Source organism: Phalaenopsis equestris, unplaced genomic scaffold, assembly GCF_001263595.1.
Source record: "Phalaenopsis equestris unplaced genomic scaffold, ASM126359v1 Scaffold000403, whole genome shotgun sequence".
Lineage (NCBI taxonomy): Eukaryota > Viridiplantae > Streptophyta > Magnoliopsida > Asparagales > Orchidaceae > Phalaenopsis > Phalaenopsis equestris.
The window spans coordinates 552,771-578,962 of NW_018164845.1; the positions used below are offsets into that span (position 1 = coordinate 552,771).

The 26,192-nt window shown below is 34.3% G+C and overlaps 1 protein-coding gene across 3 annotated transcripts in view; it reads right to left on the bottom strand.

The window, feature by feature from the left end:
- Positions 1 to 14,226: 14,226 nt before the first annotated feature.
- LOC110026931 (thioredoxin M3, chloroplastic-like) overlaps positions 14,227 to 26,192 on the bottom strand; it is a 15,224-nt gene continuing 3,258 nt past the window's right edge. Inside the window, exons 1-2 of one of the 3 annotated variants that reach the window (XM_020728148.1) lie at positions 23,006 to 23,492; positions 14,227 to 14,653 (exon numbers count right to left, since the gene is read on the bottom strand). In XM_020728148.1, the coding sequence (XP_020583807.1) occupies positions 14,334 to 14,653; positions 23,006 to 23,246 (561 nt within the window). In that variant the 5' untranslated portion in view covers positions 23,247 to 23,492 and the 3' untranslated portion in view covers positions 14,227 to 14,333. Of the gene's footprint in view, positions 14,673 to 23,005; positions 23,493 to 26,192 lie in introns of those variants that run through there. The other 2 variants (XM_020728149.1, XM_020728151.1) reach the window with 2 other exon arrangements.

Genomic DNA, 26,192 nt, shown 5'->3' on the forward strand with positions numbered 1-26,192 from the left:
TTTCAATAAAATTTACATTTAATACATATTCTCATGCTTTACATAAACCTAAAAAAAATAAAAAAATAAAAATACATTGAATTTAAACTACAACTTTGAATTAATTCTTCGATCTTTATGATTGATGATCCAATGTTGATGGGGGAGGTTCAAAAACGGAGGATCCGCAGCCGAGAATTCTTCCGATGACCTGAAATGAAGCAAGACGTTTCGTCGGCTCCTGTAAAAAGGTTTCAGAAAGAGTTGAAGTTAGGCCATAAGCTATTTGTTATTTAAATTTTAAATGTTACTAAGCAAAGAGAAAAAAGAAGAAGAAACTCACAGAAAACAAAACAAAACATCTATACTAACAGAAATTTTGTTACTCTTGCAATGTTCATCAATAGGAAAACAATTAATATGTTTCCCTAAAAGTTTTAAAAGAGGCATAAAAAAAAGATAAACAACGCGCATGAGACTGACAAAACAGTAAGATTGTATTCAAGCCCAGCTTAATTAGCACCATAATATATGTAGCGATTATATGCTAATATAAAAACGTGACGATCACATATGAGCGATTAAGTATAAATTATATTTTCAAGGGACATCAACAAATGAAATGAAACAAAGAAAATAGCATAGCAAGGCAAGGTAAAGAATGTCCGTCGAAGGAGGTGTGGCGCAAGTACCTTATGAAGCCTAGCAATTTGCTCCTCTTGATTCATATCTTTGAATTCCTTCTGAAAATCTTCAATAATTTGAAACTGGAAGCAAAAGTCAGAAGCATATTTAAAATGTTGAGAAGTTATGTACCATGATGCAGAGTAGAAACAAAAACATATAGCTAAAGAAAATCTGCAGTAGGTGGTATGTATGTAAATGCTGTTTAAAGTCTTGTAAAATCTGCACAGTATCCATGCTCCTGAGAAAATGATTATCAGATAAATCCTTTTCAGTTTGAAAAGTTGCAGCATATTTATGATTCTTGATAGGTGTCCTGATAACGATTATGTAAATTAAAATTTGTCACTCTTATCTCTGGCAAAAAAGGAGGAATTCGTTGCCCATGACATGAAAGATGCATATATAGCACATTAGTGCTTTAAACTTATTCATGAAAAGGTGTCCCAAGCATGAATATGTCCAACGCCCGAGCAATTAGGGCTGTCAATTTAGTTTGTTGTTCGTGAACAGCTCGTGTTCGGCTCGTTCGTTAAGCAGCTCGTTATATAATAACATATTACATATATTATTTATATAATTATATATTATATATATTTATGTCTAAATTTAAATCATAACACCTCCTGTGACAATGTGGTTAGTGTCTTCTTTTGTATATATTTGATCCAGGTTCGAATCCCACACTTTACATCTATTTTTCTCAATTTTAGTTTAACGAGTCAATTTCAAGCCGAACACGAACATGAATATTTAAATTGAGCCGAACACGAACACACTGTTCACGAGCCGATTTCGAACACGAGCTATTTCGAACGAGCCGAACACGAGCCAAGCCTGAGCTCGCTCAAGCTCGGCTCGTTTACAGCCCTACGAGCAATAGAAAGCTTATTCATTTGCTCTTCTGTTAGTACTAAGCCAGCCCTTCCAACCTCGAATGCAATAGTTAAAACAAGAAGCAATATTGAGCAAGAAGCAATATTAATATTGAGAGAGCAGGAAAAAAAAAAAGGAAGATTTACATACATACCACTAAATTCCAATGTAATCGCATATCTAACACCTAAACTTCAATTTTTACATATATATGTAAAAAAATATACTTCAGGTATTAGACAAATAAATACATGAAAACTAGGTCATGTATGTAAATGCCCCACCCAAGAAAGCCAAAAAGCTTAAGACTGATTATGTAATTAGGTGGTATGTAGGTAAATGTCAACAGCCATTGCGAAAACCATTTTCTCCGTCACGAATTCACCAGCCGCAAAATTCTTGCAAAAACCATTTTCAATAACTGCGGGCATAAAAAACACATTTTAAATTTTCAATACTATGAGAAATTAATATTACAATAGTCTCAAAGAACATCCTGATCACAATTTTAACAAGGATAGTCTGAATAGGTTTAAGAGCAATGCCAAACCTGCAATAGTTTTAAGAGCAATGCCAAACCTGCAATATCAAATAATCGAATTTTCCACCTGCAATATCGAACCTGACTAGAAAGGAGAATTTTTCTAAAAAAGTATTATTTTCAAAATTACTATCTCCAATAGCAACAGTCATATCATCTGTCTGCTCTTAATTAACATATTTATCCCAATCTTCTGTAACTTTTTTATATTCTTATCTTAATGGTTGCAAACTTGTGTTGTCTTCCAAAATTAAGAGTAAAAGTAATCATCTTAAAATATTTTTTATATTATTATCTTAAAATGGTTGCAAACTTATGTTGTCTTCCAAAATTAAGAATAAGAATAATCATTTTAGGCAACTTCATGTCAACCCAAATTTATAAACAAGATAGATAGTTTGAAATCATTTCATGTCAACCCAAATTTATAAACAATGTCACATAGCATACATGTTGAACTACTACACTAAATTACCTGTAGCAATCCAATCGGTATAAACCTTATTGCACTATAAGATTTAAATATTGCCAACAGAAAGTTTGACTTAAGTTTTGATGACACAAAATGTCTTCTAAATTCTAGACATTGCATTTCCTAACCATAATAATTAAAAATTGACATCTCCTACAGCAAGCATATATAAAGTCTCATACGCTAAAAACATCTTCAGTATGCTAACCATAATAATTAAGAGTCTTACAACAAAAATCAAAAGTTTAGCATTTCCATCTTACAAAAAAAAATGAAAAATTCTATTTTCAACCTGCATAAATGAAAGCCTACAACAAGCATAATTAACATACACTAAAGTTCAACATTGAATCTAAGAACCCATGACAAAAAATAACATCTTTCGTAGGTGAAAAAAATAGAATGAAACCGTACAGTAAGCATAAAGTTCAGCATGCCCAAAACTCTACTAGAAGAAGTGTCAAGTCCCAACATCTAGTTATACACATATGTTTGAACCTTCTATTAATCTACCCGGGCAAAGTCACTTGAAGTTGTTCCTCTTCCATTAATTCTTGCTGACACAAAAAAATATATATATATAAATTAATGATAAGAACATAAAATGAAAAGATTAACATATGCTATAAATGAAAACTATTTCATAAAGAAAATAAGAATTTGCTCGAGCCTCAAAAGTTATAAATGCTTACTACTAGCTGCAACCATTGTCATTCTTGTAGAAATTTTCATGTAAAACGTCAAACAAATCTTCCCTATAAATTTTGGATGGATACCCTACAAACTGCATTTCATCTCAACAACAGAATATCTGTCAAAACCACCAATAATTTCTCTATCTAAGTTCATCATTCCCCACAATTCTTATATCAGATCTCGTATATAGAAAAAAAAAAACATATATATAAACGCAATTGACATGACTGCACAGATGTCCTGCCGAACAAGTTCACAATTCCTCACCATTCTTTCAGATCTCATCCAAAGAAAAAAAAAAGACGAGACTGCACAGCTGCTCTGCCAAAAGGCCCAAAACCCTACGAAGTTAGGTTTCGCAAGAAAAAATCTAGATACATCAAAAAAAAAATTCAAGAAAATTTTAGATAGAGGCGAACCGAAGATAAATATGAAATATTAGAGAGAAGATATTCCAAAATAACACCTAGGTAGCCAAACGAGCGACCAAGCAATCGAGCCGACACAGACTATCCAAAGAGAAATAGAAGCCGATATTAGAAGATGAACGGAGACGACAAACCCTAGGTCGTTGCGGCCGAAAGGGTTTCGAGAGAAAAACAGAAGGAAGAGGTCGCCGAACCCGAGAGGCGAGAAAGTTCGAGAGAGGAAATAAGAATGAGGAGGCGGGGGTTAGGCTTAGGGTTTTCTTTAGAATTTAGGTAATATAAATGTTAAAATATTTTAATTATTAAACTTATATTTTATATATATATATATATATATATATATATTCGAGCCGAACACGAGCTTACACACATTTGTTCGTGTTCCGCTCGTTAGGCTTAATGAACGAGCCGAACACGAGCTGTTCGCGAACAACGAGCCAAATTGACAGCCCTACTTTCAAGTATGAAATATGCTAGTATGAGCAGTTCTGTTTTAAACAACATTACAGTACAATGGCAGAATGATCATTTGTCAAGAAACAGCTGCATCAGCACATATGTTTTAAAACTGCAACAAAAAAAAAACAGACAACCAATTTATCTGTAGCAATTTTTTGTCACACCAACCGCGCAACAACTTTTAAATAAGTACCCCAAGTCTCTTTATTTCTCTTGTTTCATTTGATGAGTGTACTTCACTAAACAAATCTAAGTTCAATAAATATATAATTTTCATAATATGAGAGAAATGTTGTCTATCATATCTGATTTGGTCGAGTAATGCGGTGGATCACTGCTTCAGGAACAGGAGCACTTCCATGAATTGTATTTTTTATTAGACTTGCAGTGGATGAATAGTATTATAATTTATTTATTTTTTTCATTAATTTTTTACTTGTGTTTTTGGTCTATTTTGCTTTTGCTTAATTGAAATTTTTTTTCAACAATAATAATAATAATAATAATAATAATAATAATAATAATAATAATAATAATAATAATAATAATAATAATAATAATAATAATAATAATAATAATAATAATAATAATAGTAATAATAATAATAAAGTGGAAGTAAAAAAGCAAAAAGCTGTTCTGCTCCTGTTGGTTTGGTGTAGAATGGAATGTTGAACCATGTGGGAGAGAGGAAAAGAGAGCGCGATTCATGAGATTAACATTGCTCACTTTTTGATCATGCTTATTTTCTTTTAATATTAGTAATGTTATTTCAAGAAAATATTTGTCTCTTATGTGGTTGAGGGTCTGTTTGGGGTAGCTGCAGCTTATTGAATAATCTCTTGATAAGCTCTTGATAAGCTGATTAAAATTAAAAATAATTTGTTGATAAGCTAGGTGCGGTGGTTATTACAATTTTTTATTTTTTATTTTTTTTTTGGAAAAGTCAAACCGTTACCAGAAAGTTATCACCGCATCTAGATAGTCTGTCAAAACACATAAGCTGTCAAAATACAGTTTATCCAAAAAGATCAGTTGTGTTTTCAAAACATCAACGCATCAAATAAGCTGTCACAAACAGATCATGAAGTTCTGTATTATTACATATTTAACATCTAAATTCTTAATTTTATATTTATACCGCCCAAAGCATAAAAAAGAATTACTATTTAACCTATAAGATGTGAAATGCATTGTGTAATAATAATAAAAGTTTTAGGTGTTTGATATGTAAATACATTAGAATTGAGTGGTATGCATGTAAATTTTTCATTTTTTTCCGTGTCAGGCCGCCATAAAGGAAAGACAAGGTTGGAACGAGGATGGGACAGTCAAAGAGATCATAAAAGGTAATAACTCCTCCACAATTTTCCAGTATAAAAAATAAATAGATAAATAAATGAGGGAGCACTTCCCCTCTCGACTAGTTGGATATTACAAAGAGTTGTTGGCCAATCATTTACTTGCACATTAACAGTTGAGTTATCTCGAAAATATGCGTAGGGCAACAAACATCAATGTTGCAAATCCAAACCTTAATTTCATACATTAACTTTAATGCCCAGTATTTTGAACCAGATGATTTTCACAATGCAATAGCTAGAAGATAATTGTACGTATCAAAAAATATGTCAACATGAATCTCAAGGCAAATAAACGGTTCAGGAGGATGATATTGACAATCGAGCATAGCTGTTGAAGACCGTTTTCAACTGGAATTTGGCAAAGGTGTCTTGTTTGAATAATTGGCGAAACGTGTCAGGAGATGTTTGGTTGGACGGGGATCAGTCCTCAAGACGATCTACAGGAGGCTCTCTTTTGGATTAGATATCGATCGAGTCAAGGCTTACCAGACGATTGCAACTCTCATGGATTGAATCAGTCTCATGTTTTATTATATGTGAATAACTCCATTATTACAAAAAAAAAAAAAAAAAGTCTTACTAAAAAGTTAATAATGAGGGGATTTAATACTCCACCAACAATTTTTCATCATCCAGTATGAATCTCAAGGCAATATTTTGAGCAAGAAATATTCAAATTTTGATAAAAAATTATCAAGAGCTCCGATTTCAGTAAACATATAGTCAAACTAACCGGCTCGATGAGGATTTTTGAACTAGTCCAATCCGAATTAGATCAAGCTCGGATCAAATCATTAAACCAATTTTGGAGGATTTCCGGAAGCAATTGAAGATCAAACGGATGTCGAATCTAGTGAGTGCATAATTGAATCGAGTGTCTAGAAAAGACGAATCCAACGAGCCCAAGATTGCTCAATTCTGACATCATTAAGGCACTCAAATGTCCAACAAACATCATCTGATACAAACATCATCTGACATCATCTGATCGAGGGAAGCTCTCTGGATCGTTCGATCATAATGGTTCATATTTCTGCATTAATTGCTCCCAAAGCACTATAAATAGAATCTCGCCCCTTACGTGAAAGAAGAGGCTTAAGAGAAAACTTGAGGCTTCGAGAAAGAGCTCAAGTCCAACATCATCCCTACCATCGTCCACCTTCATCGACCACCACTGACGATCGGCGACCACCGCCGACCTCTGTCAACCACCGTCGACCATCGTCGACCACTGTCAATCACTGTTGACCTCCGTCGACCGTCATCGACTACCGTCGACCACCACTGACCTCCATCGACCATTATCGACTGTCGTCGACCACCACCGACCATCGGTGACCACCGTCGACATCTGTCTACCATCGTCGACCACCGTCGATCACCGCTAACCTCCGTCGACCGTCCTCGACTACCGTCGACCACCACTGGCCTACATCATCGACTGTCATCGATTGTCATTGACTATCGTTGATCACCGCCGACTTCCGTCGACCGCCTCTGACTAGATGCCGTCAGTTGACATTGTAACTTGGAAAGCTAGTAACCAGTTCCCGTCTACGGGATAAGGAGTCTCTGTAATTATCAATCATTAGTGAATTTTTGCAATTGGGTTAGACCCCGTGATTTTTTTCATTTCTGGGTTTTTCACGTAAAAGTTTCTGAAGTCATCATTGCTTGTTTCTCTTTCATCTGTGTGTGTTGAATTCTCATACAATGCCAAGTTGATACTCCGTTACTCTACCGCTGTAGATTTTCCAGCCCGCATCAGGATTAATATGTACTTTTGTAAGGCTGGGACTAGAGGTGTTAACGAGCCGAACTCGAGCGAGCCCAGGCTCAGCTCTTCTTCGGCTTGTTTATATTTCGAGCTCAAAAAGTGTGTTCATGTTCGGCTCATTTGCTTAGCGAGCCAAACATGAGCTGTTCACGATCAATGAGTCGTTTTGACAACCCTAATCATGTGACCATAAGATGTTAAGGGTTGGGGTAAGATTTAAAAATTATTATTTATATTAAAACATCATTTGAATCTAATTTAATAATTTTTATTCTATTTTCTTAATTAATACTTTTAATTGATTATCTTTGATGTATGTATATATATATATATATATATAAAAAATAGATGAATAGTATTTCGAGCCAAAACGACCCGAACAAGAACTAAATAATCTTTGTTCGTGTTCGGCTAGTTAACTTAGCGAACGAGCCGAACACAAGCTGTTTGCAAACAATGAGCCGTTTCGACGGCTCTAGCTGGGACTTATGTTTATAAATAAGGGTCGATGTCATGAATAATTGACACTATTTTATTGCTGCTCTCTCTCTCTCTTATCACTTCCTAGCAAAGCGTTATATTTCTTAGGCGTGTTTCCCGGACACATTTGGATTTAACAATAACATATCTTAATTTATGATAATCTTCTTCAAGAAGTATAATGAAGAATTAGATTAATTTGAGAACTTGATTTCTCTTTTTTGTTCCCCTTTCTTATTTCTGGCTGTTGTTTTTCTAAGTGACAATTAATACATTGTGGGTAAAATAAGATTAGTAGTTTGTAATTCAGTAATTTAATCCAATAGTTCATCAACATGTGTGATAATTAAAAAATTAACTTCTTATTGATGAATAGGATTTTGAAACATATTAATTATTATATCATGACTATCTTGTAATGCCGCGTGAGCTACTTAATATATATGGAAATACAAATATTTCTTGATGTGTGATAGGAGATTCACGAAGATAGAGTGATTATTTAGCATACTAATGTTGCACGAAAATCCAACACACACTTAAGTAATTGAAGTGACAAGTAGAGACATGATAAAGTTTTATGTGAAATGAAAAGTAGAAAAAACCACAAGGCTTAGCTTAATTGAAATAATTCATTATATAATTATGAGTATATAGGCACATTCTTCTCCTGAGTTAGGGAAGATAAAATTATAATATTGATATATAATTATATTTTAACAATAATAGTCGTAACATGTCGTGAATGTTGTGGTAGATTGTTATGGAGAAAGTAGTCCATCATGAATGTTGTTGACGGTGGTTGTAGCACAGCTTGTCGTTGAGGTCGTAGTTGAAATTCATGGTAGTAATTGGTTATGTGGGTCGTAGATGGTTGCTTTAGCGTCAGTTGGCCATAAAGGTCATATTAGGGAGCTGCAATAACATCCGTAGGCCGTATACGTCGGAATTGGGAGCTGCGTGAGTTGTGAGCCTCGTAGGTCATAGTTGGTCACATAAGTCAAAACGAGGAGTTGTAATAATGTTCTTAGGTTGTTGAAGCTCGAATTGCGAGTTGTATGAACTGTGACAAGTTCCGTAGGTCGAAGTAGTCAGAGTTTGAAGCTGCAAAAGTTGTGATAACATTTATAAATCATAGAGGTTGGAGTTGGGAGTTGCATTGGTTGTGATAATATCTCTATGTCACAAAGACCGAGGTTGGGGGCTGCATGAGCTGTGATAACATCCGTAAGCTACTGAAATTGGAGTTGGGAGCCGCATGAGTTGTGAACCACGTAAGTTGTAATTGGTCACATGCGTCATAGTGGTGAGCTACAATGAGAGAGCTTCAGGAGTCCTGAGAAAGTCACTGTATCATGAGCATGACGATTGTAAGTAATTAATTGCGTATGTGTTGTTATACAAAATTTGAGAGGCATCTTTGCTTCGTTTGCAGGACACGTTGTTGCATTGTATTCAGGGTGTGTCATTACATCATATTTGAGGTGCGACGTTACACCATCTTCGGTGTGTTATATTGCATGTTGGGTTACACAATTTTTGGGGTGTTGTTACAACGTTTTTGTGGTTCGTTGTTGCACCGTATTTAGGATGTGTTGCTTCGTATGATGTTTTGTTACTATGTAAAGCTGGTAGTTACTCTCCACGATGCTTCGTTACTTCGTAGCATATGTCGTGACTCCATAAGGGGCTTCGTTGCAATGAGTATGGGGATGGGGTGGCAACAATTGATAGTCGATGGTATTTGACAATTGCAACAGTAGGCGGTGCTCATCAGACCTTCAGTGTAGAACATTGAACCTCAACTCCTTCACCGCCAAGCTTCAGACTCCCTTCAATTCACGGTCAAGGCCCCCTTTCATGAAGGGGGTAGGGTCTTATTTAAAGGTCCAAGAGATGCCTCCTTGAACAGAAGAAAGGAATCTGGATCACTTCATTGGACGGCGTAGAGGTTCTCTCAATCGAATGGTGTTTAATAGATATTTGAATGTCTCAATAATGTCAAATTTAAGTGACCTCAGGTTTATTGGATTCTTCTTGTCGAGATGCTCAATTAGACTATAAGCTTGTTAAATTTGGAATATGTCCGACACTTTAATTAGGCACTTGAAGCTTCCAAAATTTGCTTAATAGCTCAATATGGGCTTGATTTGAGTGGGATTGAAATAATTTTATTTTCATTATGTTTGTCTAATCAAGTCGGCCTATTGTTAAAATCATAGTTCTAGAAGATCTTTAATTATAGTTCTAATGTTTCTTGTCAAAAAAATACTCTAAGGTTCCTGCTAATCATTTTGAGATTCATGCTAAATGATAAATTTTGTTGACAACATATCATTTTTGACATTTTAATATTGTAAACTTCGATGTCAGCACATGCAATAATGATCTTTAAATGATAGTTATTGATAGTCTTCTATAATCAATAACTTAGAAGACAATCACTATAAAGATATACTTGCTTTTGGATGAGAAATTATAATACACTTTCCAATATAAAAAATAACAGGAATTCAGGGTGAATGAACTCCAAGCTGCAAACACAAGTTCATGTAATTGATTGGGGGACCTTCATAAAATCTTTTCATGTTTGTTTAAAAATTCAAGTCAAATTTTTGAAAGAGATATAAAACAGTAGATACTTTCTGAGACATGTTGGCTTCAATCATGATCCAAAATTGATATCTTGCTATTTAGTTGTCTGGCCTAATTAAGAAGTCACTAACACTCAAATTTACATCATAAATGTTCTTTCACTACTATTTCAGTCATCTACCATTCTGAATATTTAGCCTTAGAAAAAAAAACCAGCCACATGCTTATATTAAGAGTTAATTCTAATAGTTATGGATCAGGCTTCTTCTAATGGTTATTCATACTCATTTGACAGTGATAAATACCTAATTTTAGGTGAAGAACACTTGCATTCTAATGAAGTACATGCCATCGCTTTTAAATCTTCTCCAAAATAAAATATTTTCAAAATCTAATCTAAAATTGAGGCATAAGACAACCCTATGAGTCTATTTTTTCTTCTTAGAAGTATGTTTCTACATACAATTAACCATTTTCTTAGTATGTTCATGTATTCTTGTCTAAGGTAGAACATTAGTTTAGGCTTAAAACTCTGCACACATTGGGTTGAAGCATCTTATAGTGCCTGACATGTGTCGACATTTGTCAGGTACAGACACATCTAATATTCGTCAGACACGGCTAAAATATGTCCATTTATAAAAAATAATTAGAAGTTATAAATAATTTTTTTTAAAATAATAAGAAAATTAAAAAATATTAATTTTAAATATTTAATTAGGTAATTCTATCTACTTCACATTAAATGATTTTCTTGAAGAACTTGTGGATGTCTATTAACTATGTCCATTAAAAATTATCTTTTTTTCTACTAAATAACACTATACATAGACCATAAATCAAATCATCTATGAAAAAGAATCTATAAGAACTTGTGAATGTCAATTAAACACACTATATTTCTATGGAATATGTTATAATTAATGCATTTGGTTTACATATATAAAAATTGACTATATCATTTTTAATTTCAAAATATGTAACCAATTTACCCAAAATAAATTTGGTGAGGATTAAAAATTGTTAAAGGTTTATAATTTTCTTAATCAACTAGTAATGTTATATGTGATATGAGCCGCTGAATTGATCACAGTGATTAATGATCAAGTCAAATTTGAGCAAATTGTTTATCCTTCAAATAAGGATTGGCTCTATCAACATCGGTTTTTCAAATTTGTCATATCCATCATCTTGATTGAGCTTCAAATAAATAAGAATTGTATTGTTGAATCCAACTTGATTTGTGCGCACACCTTAAGGTGAAACAAGTGAGAAAGGAGAGTAGATGAGCCCCACCTACAGAAGTCCCGATATTTTTGTATGGAAAAAAGGAGGGAAAGATGTGCATGGATCATGTTTCTTGAGGAAGAGAGAAGATCTTCTTTCATGACATCCAAGTTTAGGGATAGCCACGAGGGTGTCAAAGTTTACAGGAGAGATCAAAGATAGAATTGCCCTCATCTACAAGCCTACTGTTCCTACTTAATTTGCTAGTTTTAAGAGGTTGGTGTTCATAGTTAATGATCTGTCAGATTGGGATCCAAATAAGGAAAAGTCTAAACATATCTCATTTGACTAGTTTTGGGAAGTTTATGCTGCCCTATTTGTTGGCCCCTTCATGATGGTTAGTTAGTATTTATTATTCTCTATGTATTCGTGTGACGTGCGAGTTTGTATTTGAGGGACTGATATGAGCACGGATTAAAGGTCTATTAGAACTTCTTAGATGTTGGCCTAGTTATTTGAGTAGCACAATTCAGATCAAAATATCGGTATCGTGTCATGTATCATTAGATGCACACTGCAGACCATGCATCTGCCCATGTAGTTCTAATACTATGATGTAAAATAAATATAACTATAGAAATAGAAAATAAAATTAAAAATTAAAAATCTTTCAAAAAGAAAAGAGAAAACTTGTAAAATAATCATTTGTCGGCTATCAAAATCTTCACATACTACAAATAAATGGGGAAGGGCTATTGGCGGGGGACTCTCCCAGTGGGAATTGGTTGTGGAAGGAAGAAATATTAAATGAGTGTGGATTTGATGGTATTGTGATCGTATTCATCATAAAACCATCACAATACCACAAATCAACACATAATATTTCCTCTTGTGGAAGAGGCTTTCTCTCAAGAGCGCACACAAAACTTGAACATGTGTTGGTCCAGAGATCATATCATATCCCATAAAATATCGGAAAAATTTTTTATGGATATCCCTCTCTTCTGTTAAGGAAGGCCGTGGGGCAAAAATGCCAAAAAAAAGCCAAAAAAGCAAATCCAAACCAACAAGGCACTGAAGACAAATGATCTTAGGTTCCAAATAGAGTTGAAGCTATAAAGTATGACCTAAAACACACCCACTCGCAGAGCACTGTTCTGCCAAGGCTAATTATATATATTATGGTGCGCTACAATATTTGTTATGACAGAACTAGGGATTAAGATTTACATACATACCCACCTTCCCCATTCAGGAGCAAATGTATTTCGCTTTTTTAAAAGTGAAAATGGTGGAAATGGATGAACTATTACGTGTTTGTCTAACAGTTTTTTAAACTATCCTCATGTAAATCCACTCTTAGAACATGCTTTACATTGCAATTTTATTGATAGAATGCGCCAGTTCTTTGATTGATAGATTATCTTGTTCTCTGTTCGCTTTGCCTGTTGAATTTCTTATTTGATTTAATAGCTTTAATTGCGGCCTTGCCTGCATTGGATTTGAGTCGATTAAACATACCCCTCAATTTCTATTTATTTAGATATTTGACGCCTAAAGTCCAGTTTTTTCTTACATGCCGCCTTGCTTGTATATGAGAACGTGTATTTCACATTTTAAAAACTTAAAAAAAGAGTATTTTGATGTGATATGAAAGAGTTAGGTGGTATGAATATAAAACATGTAAAATTTTGTTGTAAGATATGAAAATACATAGGAATTGGGTTTAATGAATGTAAATGCATATTTTAGTCCCTCTTCGTGAGCATAGAAACAGAGAAAAAATCTTTGTTATTTCTGTAATTCAGAAAGTAAAATGATTTAAGCTATTGAGTATTGACATTATGTACCTATGCTGATTGTCCACTGGATTTGTCTTGGTCAAACTTTACATGGGCAGCGTTTGCATCTTCAAATCAAAACGAAAGAGCAAAATTTTCCCGCTAGCTTAATGCTTTTGTTGCTTTTTTCATGGCTCGTTATGCATTGTTGGTCACATAGAAGTGAATTGTGATGTTGTTCGTAGGCCGCAGGGATAGTAGTCGGGAGCCTCATGAGCTATGAACCACGTAAGTCATAGTTGGTCACCTAGGCCATAGTGGTGAGTTGTGATGATGTCTGAATGCCGCAGAGGCTGGACTCGAAAGCTGCACGAGCTGTAGACTACGTAAGTCGTAATTGTGAGCTGGGATGATGTCCGTAAACTATAGAAGTCGGAGTCAAGAGCTACATAAGGTATGGACCATGTAGGTTATTATTTGTCACATAATATATGATGTTGAGTTGTGATAACATATTCTTGTGTGGATAACAATACTATTGTTGCTACCAATGGTTCGAACTTTAAGAAATTTACATTCATATCTTACAATTCTTATGTATTTACATATCAAACTCTAACAGTTGTATATTTACATTTATAACATTTTTTTAATGTGATGCTAAATTTTTGAATGCTATAAATGTAAATATGAAACTCTAGGCATTAGATATGTAAATGCATGAGAATTTTGTGGTGCATATGCACATGCCCCGAAGTCTTTTAGTATGCACTCTGTTATTCCTACTGCATTGATCCAGCATAAGTTTCCAGTGCAGATGAATGTAGTGTTGTGGAAAGGAGGCCCAAAATCAAATCTATTTCAGCTCATTTCACTTGCATTTAAATTTGATTAAATAACAAAATCAATTCAATTTTTAAACAATACTTTAGTATATTTCCAAGATCAATTATATTTATAAACATAATTGATTCCTCCTACTGAGATAAAGATTTCTGAATAGCAGCTACATAAACAGATTTAGGCATGGTGCCAATAATCCTCTCAAACTTCTCAGCATTCTTGAACACCAAAATAGTAGGAATTCGCTCGACCCCATGAGATGCTGCAACTTGAGGATAATCATCAGCGTCGATCCTAAAGCATCGGACTCTCCCAGAATATTCGTGAGCCAATTCTTTCATGACACGGCTCACCATCTTGCAGGGTCCACACCATGAAGTCCAGAACTCCACAACAACAGGCACATCACTGCTGAGGACCAGCTCATTCCAAGAACAAGCTGTGACTGCCTCAGCTGCAGAGATATTGAAAACCTGTTCATTAATCTACCAATTGAATTACATGGAAATGTTTATTTGCAAAGAAAAAGTTTAGGTTCTGGCAGCATTTTCTTTGAGATGATGAAACTTGAAAAGAAAAGAAATGTATACATTTAATAAGGGAAAATTACATACATGCCACACAATTCTCATGCATTTACATATCTAACACCTAAAGTTTTATATTTATATTTATAACACTTTGGCATTTAAAACCTAAGCATGAAAAAGTGCATGTCACTTTTACAAAGTTAATGATAGTGGTGTTTTTGATGTGATGTGAAAGATTTGAGTGTTAGGTGTGTAAATATGAAAGTTTAGGTGTTAGATATGTAAATATATAAGAATTGCGTGGTGATGTATGTAAATGCCCCATTTAATAATACCAAATAATGCAAATGTAAAGGCAACCCACAAAAGAAGATTATTCATGACCTTCCAGGCATTATAGATAATAATATGTAAACTTTCAGAAGCGTTGGAAATGGAGTTTTTTCACCATATATTGGATGGACATTCAAAAGAATGAGACTCTTAATGTCATATTCATAGATATTGGTATGAACATGCTAATCTCCAAGTTCTTATTTGCAAAAGCACATTATCGGTATCTTAATTACACATTATGCTTCAAGGAAAGCTATTTTGGAGCGAAAAATCTTAATCTGTGTTGCGTCTTGGAAGACAATGAAAACCAAAAATTTCTTAATAGAGGAAGCTAAACAGCTCCTTAGACATGGATTTGTAGGCTAAGTGACAAATTCTTGGTATAAAACAGCAGTAATTTATAAAGATATCTCTGCCTCATAAACAGAAAACATGAAAAACGTCATAAAAAAAATTACACATTACACAAGGAAAGATTGAAAGTAAATGCAGCATGCTATAGCCTATAACATGAGCATTTTACAAACTAACATCCGTTATTAATAATTTTGCATCAAAATCCCGTTAGAGCTCTATGCATAAAAGGCAATCGAAACAATTGTACTATCCTTGAGAAGCAAGATGATGTTTGATTAGCAGCACCTTAAATTAGCCAATAACACTTACCCGAAGAGCATTCTATATCAGACAAGATTTTCAATTAGTGCCCAGCCAAAGCCTGAATCCCTGATCATGCAAACTACTTAAGCAAATTCTAAGAAATATAACTTTTTTGTTTCAATTTTTGAATTTACAAGTAAATCATAAGTTTAAAAAGAAGTCCAAACTATTTATAGAGTTGACAGATGTCAATTTATTTTAATAGTAGTAATATAATTTAAAAAATGTCATTGATGAAGAACTACACGCTAAGATAGATTAACTTCCAGTGATTATATATACAATTAGGCGTCTTTAGCAAATGGCATGATGTAGAAAATAATATAGATCATGTTGACATAGTCTTTGAAGAAATGGTATTAAAAAATCAATTACATTAAACACATTTAAAGATGATCGCTGCATTAAAAATATGGAAGATTTACATACATACTACTCAATTCCTATGTATTTACATATCTAACACCTAAACTTCAATTTTTACATACTTGCCAACTTATCTATGCATGGAAAGTTGTATTTCACCTTTTAAAAGTTAAAATAATGGTGTCTTTGACGTGATATGAAAGATTTGGTTGGTATTAATATAAAAATTAAAGTTTAGGTGTTGTATATGTAAATACATAAAAATTGGTTGGAATGTATGTAATGCCCCAAGTTTCCATCCTAATAGATTGCATGTGTATTAGACTATGACGGTTAATATAAAAAATAAAGATTAGGTGTTGTATATATAAAAGCAAAAAATTGGGTGGTATGTATGTAATGCCCCTAAAAATATAATTTCCATGAAATTAGTTAGCGTGCATTAGCATGCGACGTGTGTTACTTATATAGTCTAATACACATGCAATCTGCTAGGATGGAAATTTGGGATTTGAACGATTCACAAGAAAAATCACTGTTGAAAAACACACCAATTTGAAAGATTTGGAATAATAAATTTAATAGAAGCGCACAACAAAAAAAATTTCAGAGAAAACACATAAAAATTTAATGTGAAAAAAACCTGAGAACAACAAAAAACTACAAAGCCACAACACATCAAAAAAATCACTATGAAAGGAGTATAGTACATAATTATATCACTCAGATGTACTCCCTATACTACTGGAACTTACAACAATTCACGCTCAGTCATCTCTTGATCTTACAAGAGAAAATACTCACCGAAATCTACCCTCTTGACACACCGCTCTGCACTTGTTATGCATTGTCAAGAATGCACCGCAAGAGAGTATAATCCTTTGTAAAACAAGAGAATAAATCCCAAACTACATATAAATTTGCTCCCGACGATAAATTGTCGCTCTCGGACGCTACCTTTCTGCTCACTCGAGTAGAAGTCATGAAATTGTGCGTTGTTGCACTCTAAATGAATGTTAGGGTGTCACCCGCTTTGGGCCAAGGTGCGGGGGCACCCAAAATTGGTGCGGGCCACTTGCACTGAGCACCCAACCTCGCGCCTAGGTGCCACTTTAAGATGTTGGGGCACCCACCATTAGGGGCACTGGTTCCTATGTGATGTTATTGTGTATCAGGCTCTACAACACTAACAATCTCCCACTTGGAGAATGATAGCACCCAATCCTGCACCTCCACATATGTACCATCTTCATAGTCCCGTGTCATAGTGTGGCTCGCCTTTGGTCTAAACCTTCCTGGAGTCTCACTAAAGCCAAGCATAGCTTCAGTTTCTCAGTTGTCATTAAATTAGTCAATATATTTGCAGGATTCAGACTTATGTGCATCTTCTACAAGAATAATTGTTCACCTTTTAGAAGAGAACAAATAAGTGACACATCAACTGAATTTGTTTTGTTTTGACATGAAAAGTAGCATCCATAGCCAGATGAATGACACTCATATTGTCGCTATAAAGCTTTTCAATCACCTGCACTTTGCTCAGTTCTAACATAAAGCTCTGCAGTCAAATTATTTCCATTTTAGTCTCAATGATAGCAATGCATTTGATTTTCATAGTTTAAAGTGTAACAAATTTCTGCAGCCTAGAAACCCAACTCATTTTTGTGCTCCCCAAAATTAAGATATGCCATATTTTACTTCTACTATCAATATCACCTGCCAAATTGAATCTGCATATCCGTGTAGATCAATCGTTGTACTTTCTAAAGTAAAGTGTCATGTTGATTGTTCGTTTGTTTTCTAGGATTACCTATGTACTTGTTGACCACTCACACTACATGTGCAATAACATATCTAATACATATCATAGTGTACAAACCTCCAACTGATGAAACATACAGTGTTCTCTCCATCTGTGATTGCTCTACTTTCAGACTTAGACGATGGTTCTTTAGATAGGTTGAAGGGGTATAAACTGATTTTGTCTCACTCATGTTGAACTTTTGTAGGATCTTCTCAACATTCTCTATTTGAGACAACTTTAGTCTGTTTGCACTCATGTCCCTGCTAATTCTCATCTTGAAGATTTTTTTATTGGATTTAAATCTTTCATCTCAAATTCTCTATATAATTGCTCCTTCAAATCACTTATTTTCTTCATATATACTCTTGTAATCAGCATGACATCCACATATAAAATAAGATTAAAAAATAATAAAAAAATTTGGTGAAACAACAATGGTTTGTCTAACACTTTATGTACCCACTGTCTAACAGGAACTTGTCAAACATTATGCACAAATATCTCAAAATCTACTTCAAGTCATCAAAACTCTTCTTTCACCTGTAAATCAAATCTTCTTGAACAATATACCCCTATAGTTGCACCATATATAATTCATCTTCTAGATCTCCATGTAAGAAGAGTGTATTTAAATCCATCTGCTCCATATATAAAACTTTCTTTGCTATTAAGCTCACTACAATTTTGATAATTATCACTTCACTATAGGAGAAAATATCTCAATATAGTCAACTCTTTCCTTCTGCTGAGAACACTTCACAACAAGTCTCGTCACGTAGAGTCTGCAATCATCTGACTCCTTTTTCAACCTGTCAAACTCACTTGTTATGCAATGTTCTTTGCTATCTAGTAATTCTGTCAAATCCTAAGTGTGGTTTGGCGTTAGTGACTATATCTCGTTATCAAGAGTAACCTCCCACTCTCTTGAATTTTTAATTTGAGTGGCATCTTTGTAGCACTCTGGTCCACCAATATCTGTTAGCGACAAATAAGACAAAGAAGAATACATATGTGTCAGACCCGTGATACCGCTGGACCTTCTGACTTTTATAGCAAGTGACTAAGGAACTTCTTTTGCTTCATCAAATTGAGCACTTCTCCTTTCTTCATCTTCCTGATCATCATTTTCTTCCATCTCAACATATGTGGACTTTCAGATCTAACTGATAGGCAATTCTGAGTTATACTCATGTTCTTGTATATCATTATTTCATTGAAAGTAACATCCCTGCTCCTGATGAATTCTGATTTTGATAATCTTATAGTTTGTATTCAAATTCATCTGAGTTATACATAATGAAGGTGCGCCTGACAGATTTTGAATCAAGTTTACTCCCGAAGCTTGCATCAATATGAACATATATAGAATAACCAAATATCTTCAGGTGACATATTTACCTCTTTGTCACTCCAGACTTCTTCAGATAAACATTGATTCAAAGATACTGACGGACCATGATTAATCAAATAAACAACAATGTTCACTGCTTCTGCCTAGAATTGCTTTGGCAAGTCTACATGCATTCTCATACTCCTAGTACGTTTTGTGATGCTTTTATTCATGCACTCAGCCACACCATTCTATTGTGGTATCCTTAAAACAGTGAACTAATGACTGATCCCCTCTGATGCATAGTAACTCATGGTACTATGATCATGTTACTCAACACCATTATCTGATTTAAGAAACTTCAACCTCAAGTCTGTCTCATTCTCTACTATGGTCTTTTGTTTTATTAAACACGCCAAATAAATCAGATTTATACTTTAAAAAGTAAATATATCTTTCTGGTATGATCATTAATGAAAATGAAAAAATAGTGGGAACCTCTAATGGACTGAACTGGAGTATGACCTCATACGTCAGTATGCACTAACTGCAACTTTTGGAACTTTATCATTGACCCACATTTGAAGAAAGAAATTTTCTTATGTTTGTGATAGTCTTTAAGAAACTCTAACCCTATAAACTTCAAAATTTCAAGATTATTCTTAGAAAGTAAGAACTTCATACATTTCTTGCTTATATGAACAAGTTTGTGGTGCTAAAGACCTGCATCAACTTTGATTTTGGTCACAACAACGAATTTTGTCATTTCATTGATCAGGTAAAAAGTGCTTCAATCTTCAATGTTACCTCAAGTCGTCACCATTGCCCCTCTAGTTACCTTCCACGAATCAGATGTGAGAATAGTCACATACACAGGCTTTGCAAGTTGACTAACTGAAATTAAATTTCTCTTCAAACATGGAACATGTCTAACTTAACTTTGCTTGCATACAGTTCCATTGGACAGCATATAAACATCACTCTTTCTTATAACACTGTAAGACTTTTTATCTCCTAAATACATACTCCCTAAATCACTCAGAGTGTAGTTTTTAAACACTTATTTGTTGGGGCATACATGAAAAGTGCACATGACTCTACTATAAATGGTCCGATACTGACTAAGAATAAAACTAGGAAGTCACCGTGGATTTCGCTTGTGGAGTTATTTGTATAGAGGTTCATGTCTTAGCCTCTACCACTAGCCTTTCTTAGAACTTTGCAGACCTTCTTGAAATGACATTTCTTTCTACAATTCCAATATTCAGTTGTCTTTTTTTTCCCTAACCTGAACTTTCCTCTTTTAGACTTAATCTATTTCTGCCTGTATTTCTTCCCAGAATCAATCATTTGTTCTTAAAATTTAACGTTGAAATTGAAGATTCATTGGTTGTTGTCTTCACGCGAATTTCTTTATTCAGCATAAACCTCACAATGTCATCAAAGTTTAACTTCATATCACCTGAAGTTGCTCACTGTCGTGACCTACCCATCCCAGTTATCTGGCAGTGAAGATAGAATTAACCGTACCCTAACCTCGTAATCAAACTTAATACCCACATAGCGCAACTGGTTTGTCATAGTGTTGAAATTATTCAAATGTTTAGCAACTAAACTCTCTTACAACTTCTTCATGTTGAATAATTTATTCATCAAAAAAAACTTATTTGAAGCAGAATATTTCTCATACATCTTTATCAGTGTTGTCATGAGATTTATAGTAATTTTCTCATTCACTATGTTGAAAGCAATATCTGAGGAAAGTGAAAGACAGAGCAAACCTAGGGTTGTTCAATCAAGCACTTTCCTATCTTCCAGAGTCATCGATTCAGACGTTTTGAATTCCATCTAAAGACCAATATTTTAATGCGACAAATCTTCCACTTGCATTTTCTAGAATGCAATGTTTGAACCATTGAACTTCTCTACCTTTTACCTCACTCCATCTATCATTGCTCTCACTTAAATCAAAAGGCTTCAGAAAAATCTCGATCTAATATCACTTATTGGGATGAAAATTTTGATTTTGATCAATTCACAAAAAAAATTGCACCGCGAAAAAACACACAAATTCGAGAGATCAAAAACAATACAATGAACAGAAGCGCACAAATAGAAATCCCAAAAAAAGTGCATTAAGATGTAACGTAGAAAGACCCGAGAACAAGAAAAAATTACTAAGTCACACCACACCAAAAATTTCATAATAAAAGGAGAATAGTACAGAATTACACCACTCATATCCACTCTCTACACCTCTAAATATTAAAACAATTTATGTTCATTCTTCTCTTGATCTCACAAGAGAAAGCACTCCCCAAAATTCGCCCTCTCGACATGGACGTCACTCTGCACCTATTACGCAACGTCAAAAAATACACCACGCGAGGGAGAGTATAATCCCTCATGAAACAAGGGCTTAAATCCCAAGCTGCATACAAATCACTTTTGGCAACATAACACTGCCCTCGGGTGCTGTCTTTTCATTCGCTCTGGTTGAACTCACCAAATTGTGGTGTTGCCGCGCTCCAAATGGGAATTGGGGATCCGTCCCCTCTGAAGCCTGACACGGGGGCGCCTAAATGGGCTTAGGTCCCCCTGCACTGAGGCACCGCTTTGGTGCGCACGGGTGCCTATTCCTCTGGTCTGGAGCGCTTGGGCACCTCCAATAGGGGCAATGGTTTCTTGTGCTACTGTTGTGGATCAGGTTTCACAACACTAATACAATCTATCAAAATGGTCATAACTTACCTACTATTTATCAAAATTTCTCATGATTCCATATGAAATGACATTCACCAAGCAAATTTTGTTAAGCATAGTTAAGACCACAATCTCCACGTTGGTATTATATGGATATGAAATTTAATTCTGCAAGGCAATCAAATATTGAAGTATCATTGAGACCCAGCTTATTATAATATGTTTACGGCAATCTTTTTTACTTTTTTAAGAGATCTGTATGCATGAGGATTAGTTATTGTCAACAACCAATATTAATTTTGTGACCTAGCACTAATAATAATGCATGAGCCTGAAGACGTGCAAAATTAATAGAAAAAGCAACTATTTCTAGGATTTTAGATGTATGTGCCTTTTCTATCATTAAGATAAGATCTAATATATTTTGTAAAATGCAGGGGTAAAGATGCATATCAACCCCTTAGAAAATCATATAAATGGTAGCTTTATGCACTTTCCATGGATGCCTTAAACAAGTATAACTGGTAAAGTAATTTAGAGTTTGACTTATGACTTGTCTTAAATAAAAAAAATCAAGATTAGACACTTCACAGAAAATAAACCAGTTATGTTTCTGCCATGAATCAATGTAATAATGTAAATAGATAGAAAAATTGTGTTTTTATTTCTAAAAATATGCTTTAAGATTCAAGATTTAATTAATTTAAATTTTAACTCCTTAGTTGTCCTAAACGCCTTCAGAGTGAAGTGGAACCAACTTGGCAGCAGGGTCAGCAAGTTTCTTTTAACTCATGAAAACTAGGCTGTATTCAAAATGCAAGCAAAGTTTGAAAGAAATACAAGCATAAATACAACCTCCCAGATCCTTTTCTGGGGACGATTCAATTCAAAACCAATTGGATAAACGAATTGCTAAGCAGATTAAAAAAACTAAGATCATGAGAACACAATCAATGGAACGAAAAAGTAATCCAGAAAAGCAGCTAACATTAGAACATCATCAGAGAACAAGCCCCCCAAATCTTTAACAAGGCTCTGATTCAGAGCAATCACAGCGTTTCCTAGTGGCCAACTTACGTCCATTTGCGAGCGAGCAAGATAATTTCCTGCATATTGAACCCCGCTCATTTCTCCTCATCTTCTCCTCAATGGAAAGAAATGATCCGGTCAGATGGGATAGAGCCCGGCATCGTAAACCATTGAGAAAGGGATTGGGGAAGTGGGTCGGGATACGTTGATGAGAAATGAAGAACGAAGGTTCGTTCGCCATGCGAGAGTTGCACGATAAGCAGATCGGTGCATTATAAGCTGAAGCCATAAGTATCGCGATCGGAAGCTTCGGGGAAAATCGAAACAGGAAGAAGCGCGATTGGTGATGCGGTTGAAGATAATCTCCGGATCTTGTGACAAAGGTTGGTCTCTTTAAAGATTGAAGATTGTGCGTGGGTATGTGACTAAAACTGGGTTGTTGAAATTTTATAATTACTGAAAGGGAGTTTTACACACAAGGTACCTCAAACTTGTACATTTATATATTAGCGACCAAACCATATTGTTTAACCTAGGGCTCTCAAGAAAAAGCATATTGTTCCTTGGTTAAGTAAACGAGAAGGTCATGAAAAAATTTTTTAAGTTAAAATTATAAATGAGTCGAACACTAATAGCTTTTTGTTCGCTCACGCTCGACTCATTTTAGTTCGAAATAAAAAAATCATATAATTATTTATTTAATAATATATTATATCTATTATTTATATAATAATATATTATATATATTTATATTTATGTTTAAATCATAATAGCTCGTGTGGTAATAAGCTTATGTATCTTCTTTTACATATATTTGGGCTAGGTTCGAATCCAACACTATACATCTATTTTATTCAATTAGTTTTAACGTGTCAATTTCGAGCCAAATACGAACAAGAATATTTAAATCGAGACGAACACGAACACACTGTTCACAAGCAGATTTCTAACACAAACAATTTTGAATAAGCTGAACACGAGCCAAACCTGACCTTGCTTAAGCTCGGTTCATTTACAGCCCTCCTAATTACTCATCATTTTCCTTAAGGTACTTTATCTTGCGCTCAAATTGTTGCCTCTCCCTCATAGTAAAAGAAATTCTCTTTCCCCTAATTTGCTCATCATATGCCCGACTTCACTCTCATCTCTTCTCTGCAATGTGGTCTAATTTCCCCTCCCAGTAGCTTAACCCTATGCTTAAATTCACTCGTGACCTGTCGTTCAGTCTGGCTAAACTAGTTCGTCTGAGCTATATCCTTCACCTTAGATAAAATGAATCTATACTCGCTCCTAACCCATATTATATGAACTCTGCAAGATACATCACGTGCTAATTTTTTTCTCTACTAATTTCCAATTGGATGTACATGTTTTATTTAATTATATGAGTGATTTACAGGATTCCAATGAGAAATTGGTGTAAAGGTGGGGCATATTATGTTTTAAAATTTGAATGAATTTATTTTGGCAAGTTTAGTTACATTTGGTGTATATGAAGAGGCATGCTGTAATGAACGGCATTGTAATGAAGACGATGGCCTTAGTTTATCAATTAATTTAATAAAATTTATAGTTATTTCGTTTGATTTTTTTTTGGCAAGTTTAGTAGTTTGAAACGTTTGATTTTTTGTTTTTTTTGTGAAACTTATTAGTTCAAAAATATATTATTCAAATGTATTTGCATTAATATTTTTCTTGAAAATTTTGGTGATATCATTCTATGGCTCCTATAAAATGTTTGGGAAACATAGTTAGAGGGAAGTGATTGTGGAATAGCAAGTGAATGAGAATATGGAAAGTTGATGGTGTTTGGAGGGGGATAATCAACATTCAACGATTGTCCCAGCTAAAAATGACGATGCATATGAATGAAATAGCATGGTACAAACAGAGAGGAAGTTTGTCATTTATTCCTGCACTTTATAAACACACAACTTCCAAAAGAAAGAAAATACATCACCACTTAAGGTAGAAATCAGAGGCTATAAATTTTAAAATACTCAAAATAAATCAAAAAGTCCTCCAAATAAAAAAAAAAGCACATGAATAGGTTACTAATAGAAAATAACCACTCAAAAGGAAAATATTTAATATTTTTGCAATTGTGTTACATTTGATTCAGTGGTATCGAGGGATCTCTGATTCTTCGATATCATGAAAACTTGAAAACATCTAAGAAGATTTTCAAAATTGTGGTTAACCACTTCTGTCAGCGAATATATCCGTCGATGGGCTGGTGATTTAAACTAAAATTTAGTTTTTAACTTATTCCATAAACTCTTCCAAATATAGCTTAGAGAGTCGTCATCTTCATTTGAAACGAAGACATGTTGGACCACTCTCAATGAGAATTGACCTGTGTCGAGTACCAATTCCTCGAACTCATCATCTTATTGGACAACCAATGCTAGTACTATTAATGCTTCTCTCAATGCCTACAAAAAGATATTTCATTCACCTCTTCCTCAGACTCTATATGAACACTCATTATATCAAACTCTTTCGAAGGTAAGATTATAATGCAAATCCCCTCTTTAATCAAAGGTTGAGCTTTTATAGCCATCATGATATGTGTAACTACAAACTGCAAAGGATGGTCAAATAAGACTTGACACTCATCCATACATACCACGTCACACCATATGTGCTTCTAGAAATTGTCTTCAATATAAAACTTCATGAGGCATCTCTTGTAAACTATGATTTTATTCCCTGTTTTAAACAAGATAGTGGGGTGGGCTACTATGTGGTTAGGTTCAATTCGTTGATCACTTGTATAGATACCATATTTTCACAACAATCTCTATCTATAATAAGACTGCATACCTTTCTTTATAGTGTTGAAATTATTCATATATTTTTTCACTTTGAGTGTCTTCCACCATCTTCATGTTGAATAACATCTTTATCAGAAAACCTTATTAGAAACAGAAGGTTTTTTGTACATTTTTGTCAGTTTTGCCATGAGGTCCACTGTGGTTTTCTCCTTCACTATATTGAACGCAACATATTAGTAAAGTGACAAATGGATCAAACATTGGGTCATTCGATCTAGCACTTTTCATTCCTCCATAGTCATTGATTCGGGCTTCTTTTGTAGTGGCAAATATAATTTTTTCTAATAAGATAAATCCTTCATATGCATCCTCTTGAATGCAAAATTTGATTAATTAAACTTCTTCACTTTGTAAATTGCTTTGTCGGTCATAGCTCCCACTTGAATCAAACATTCCTG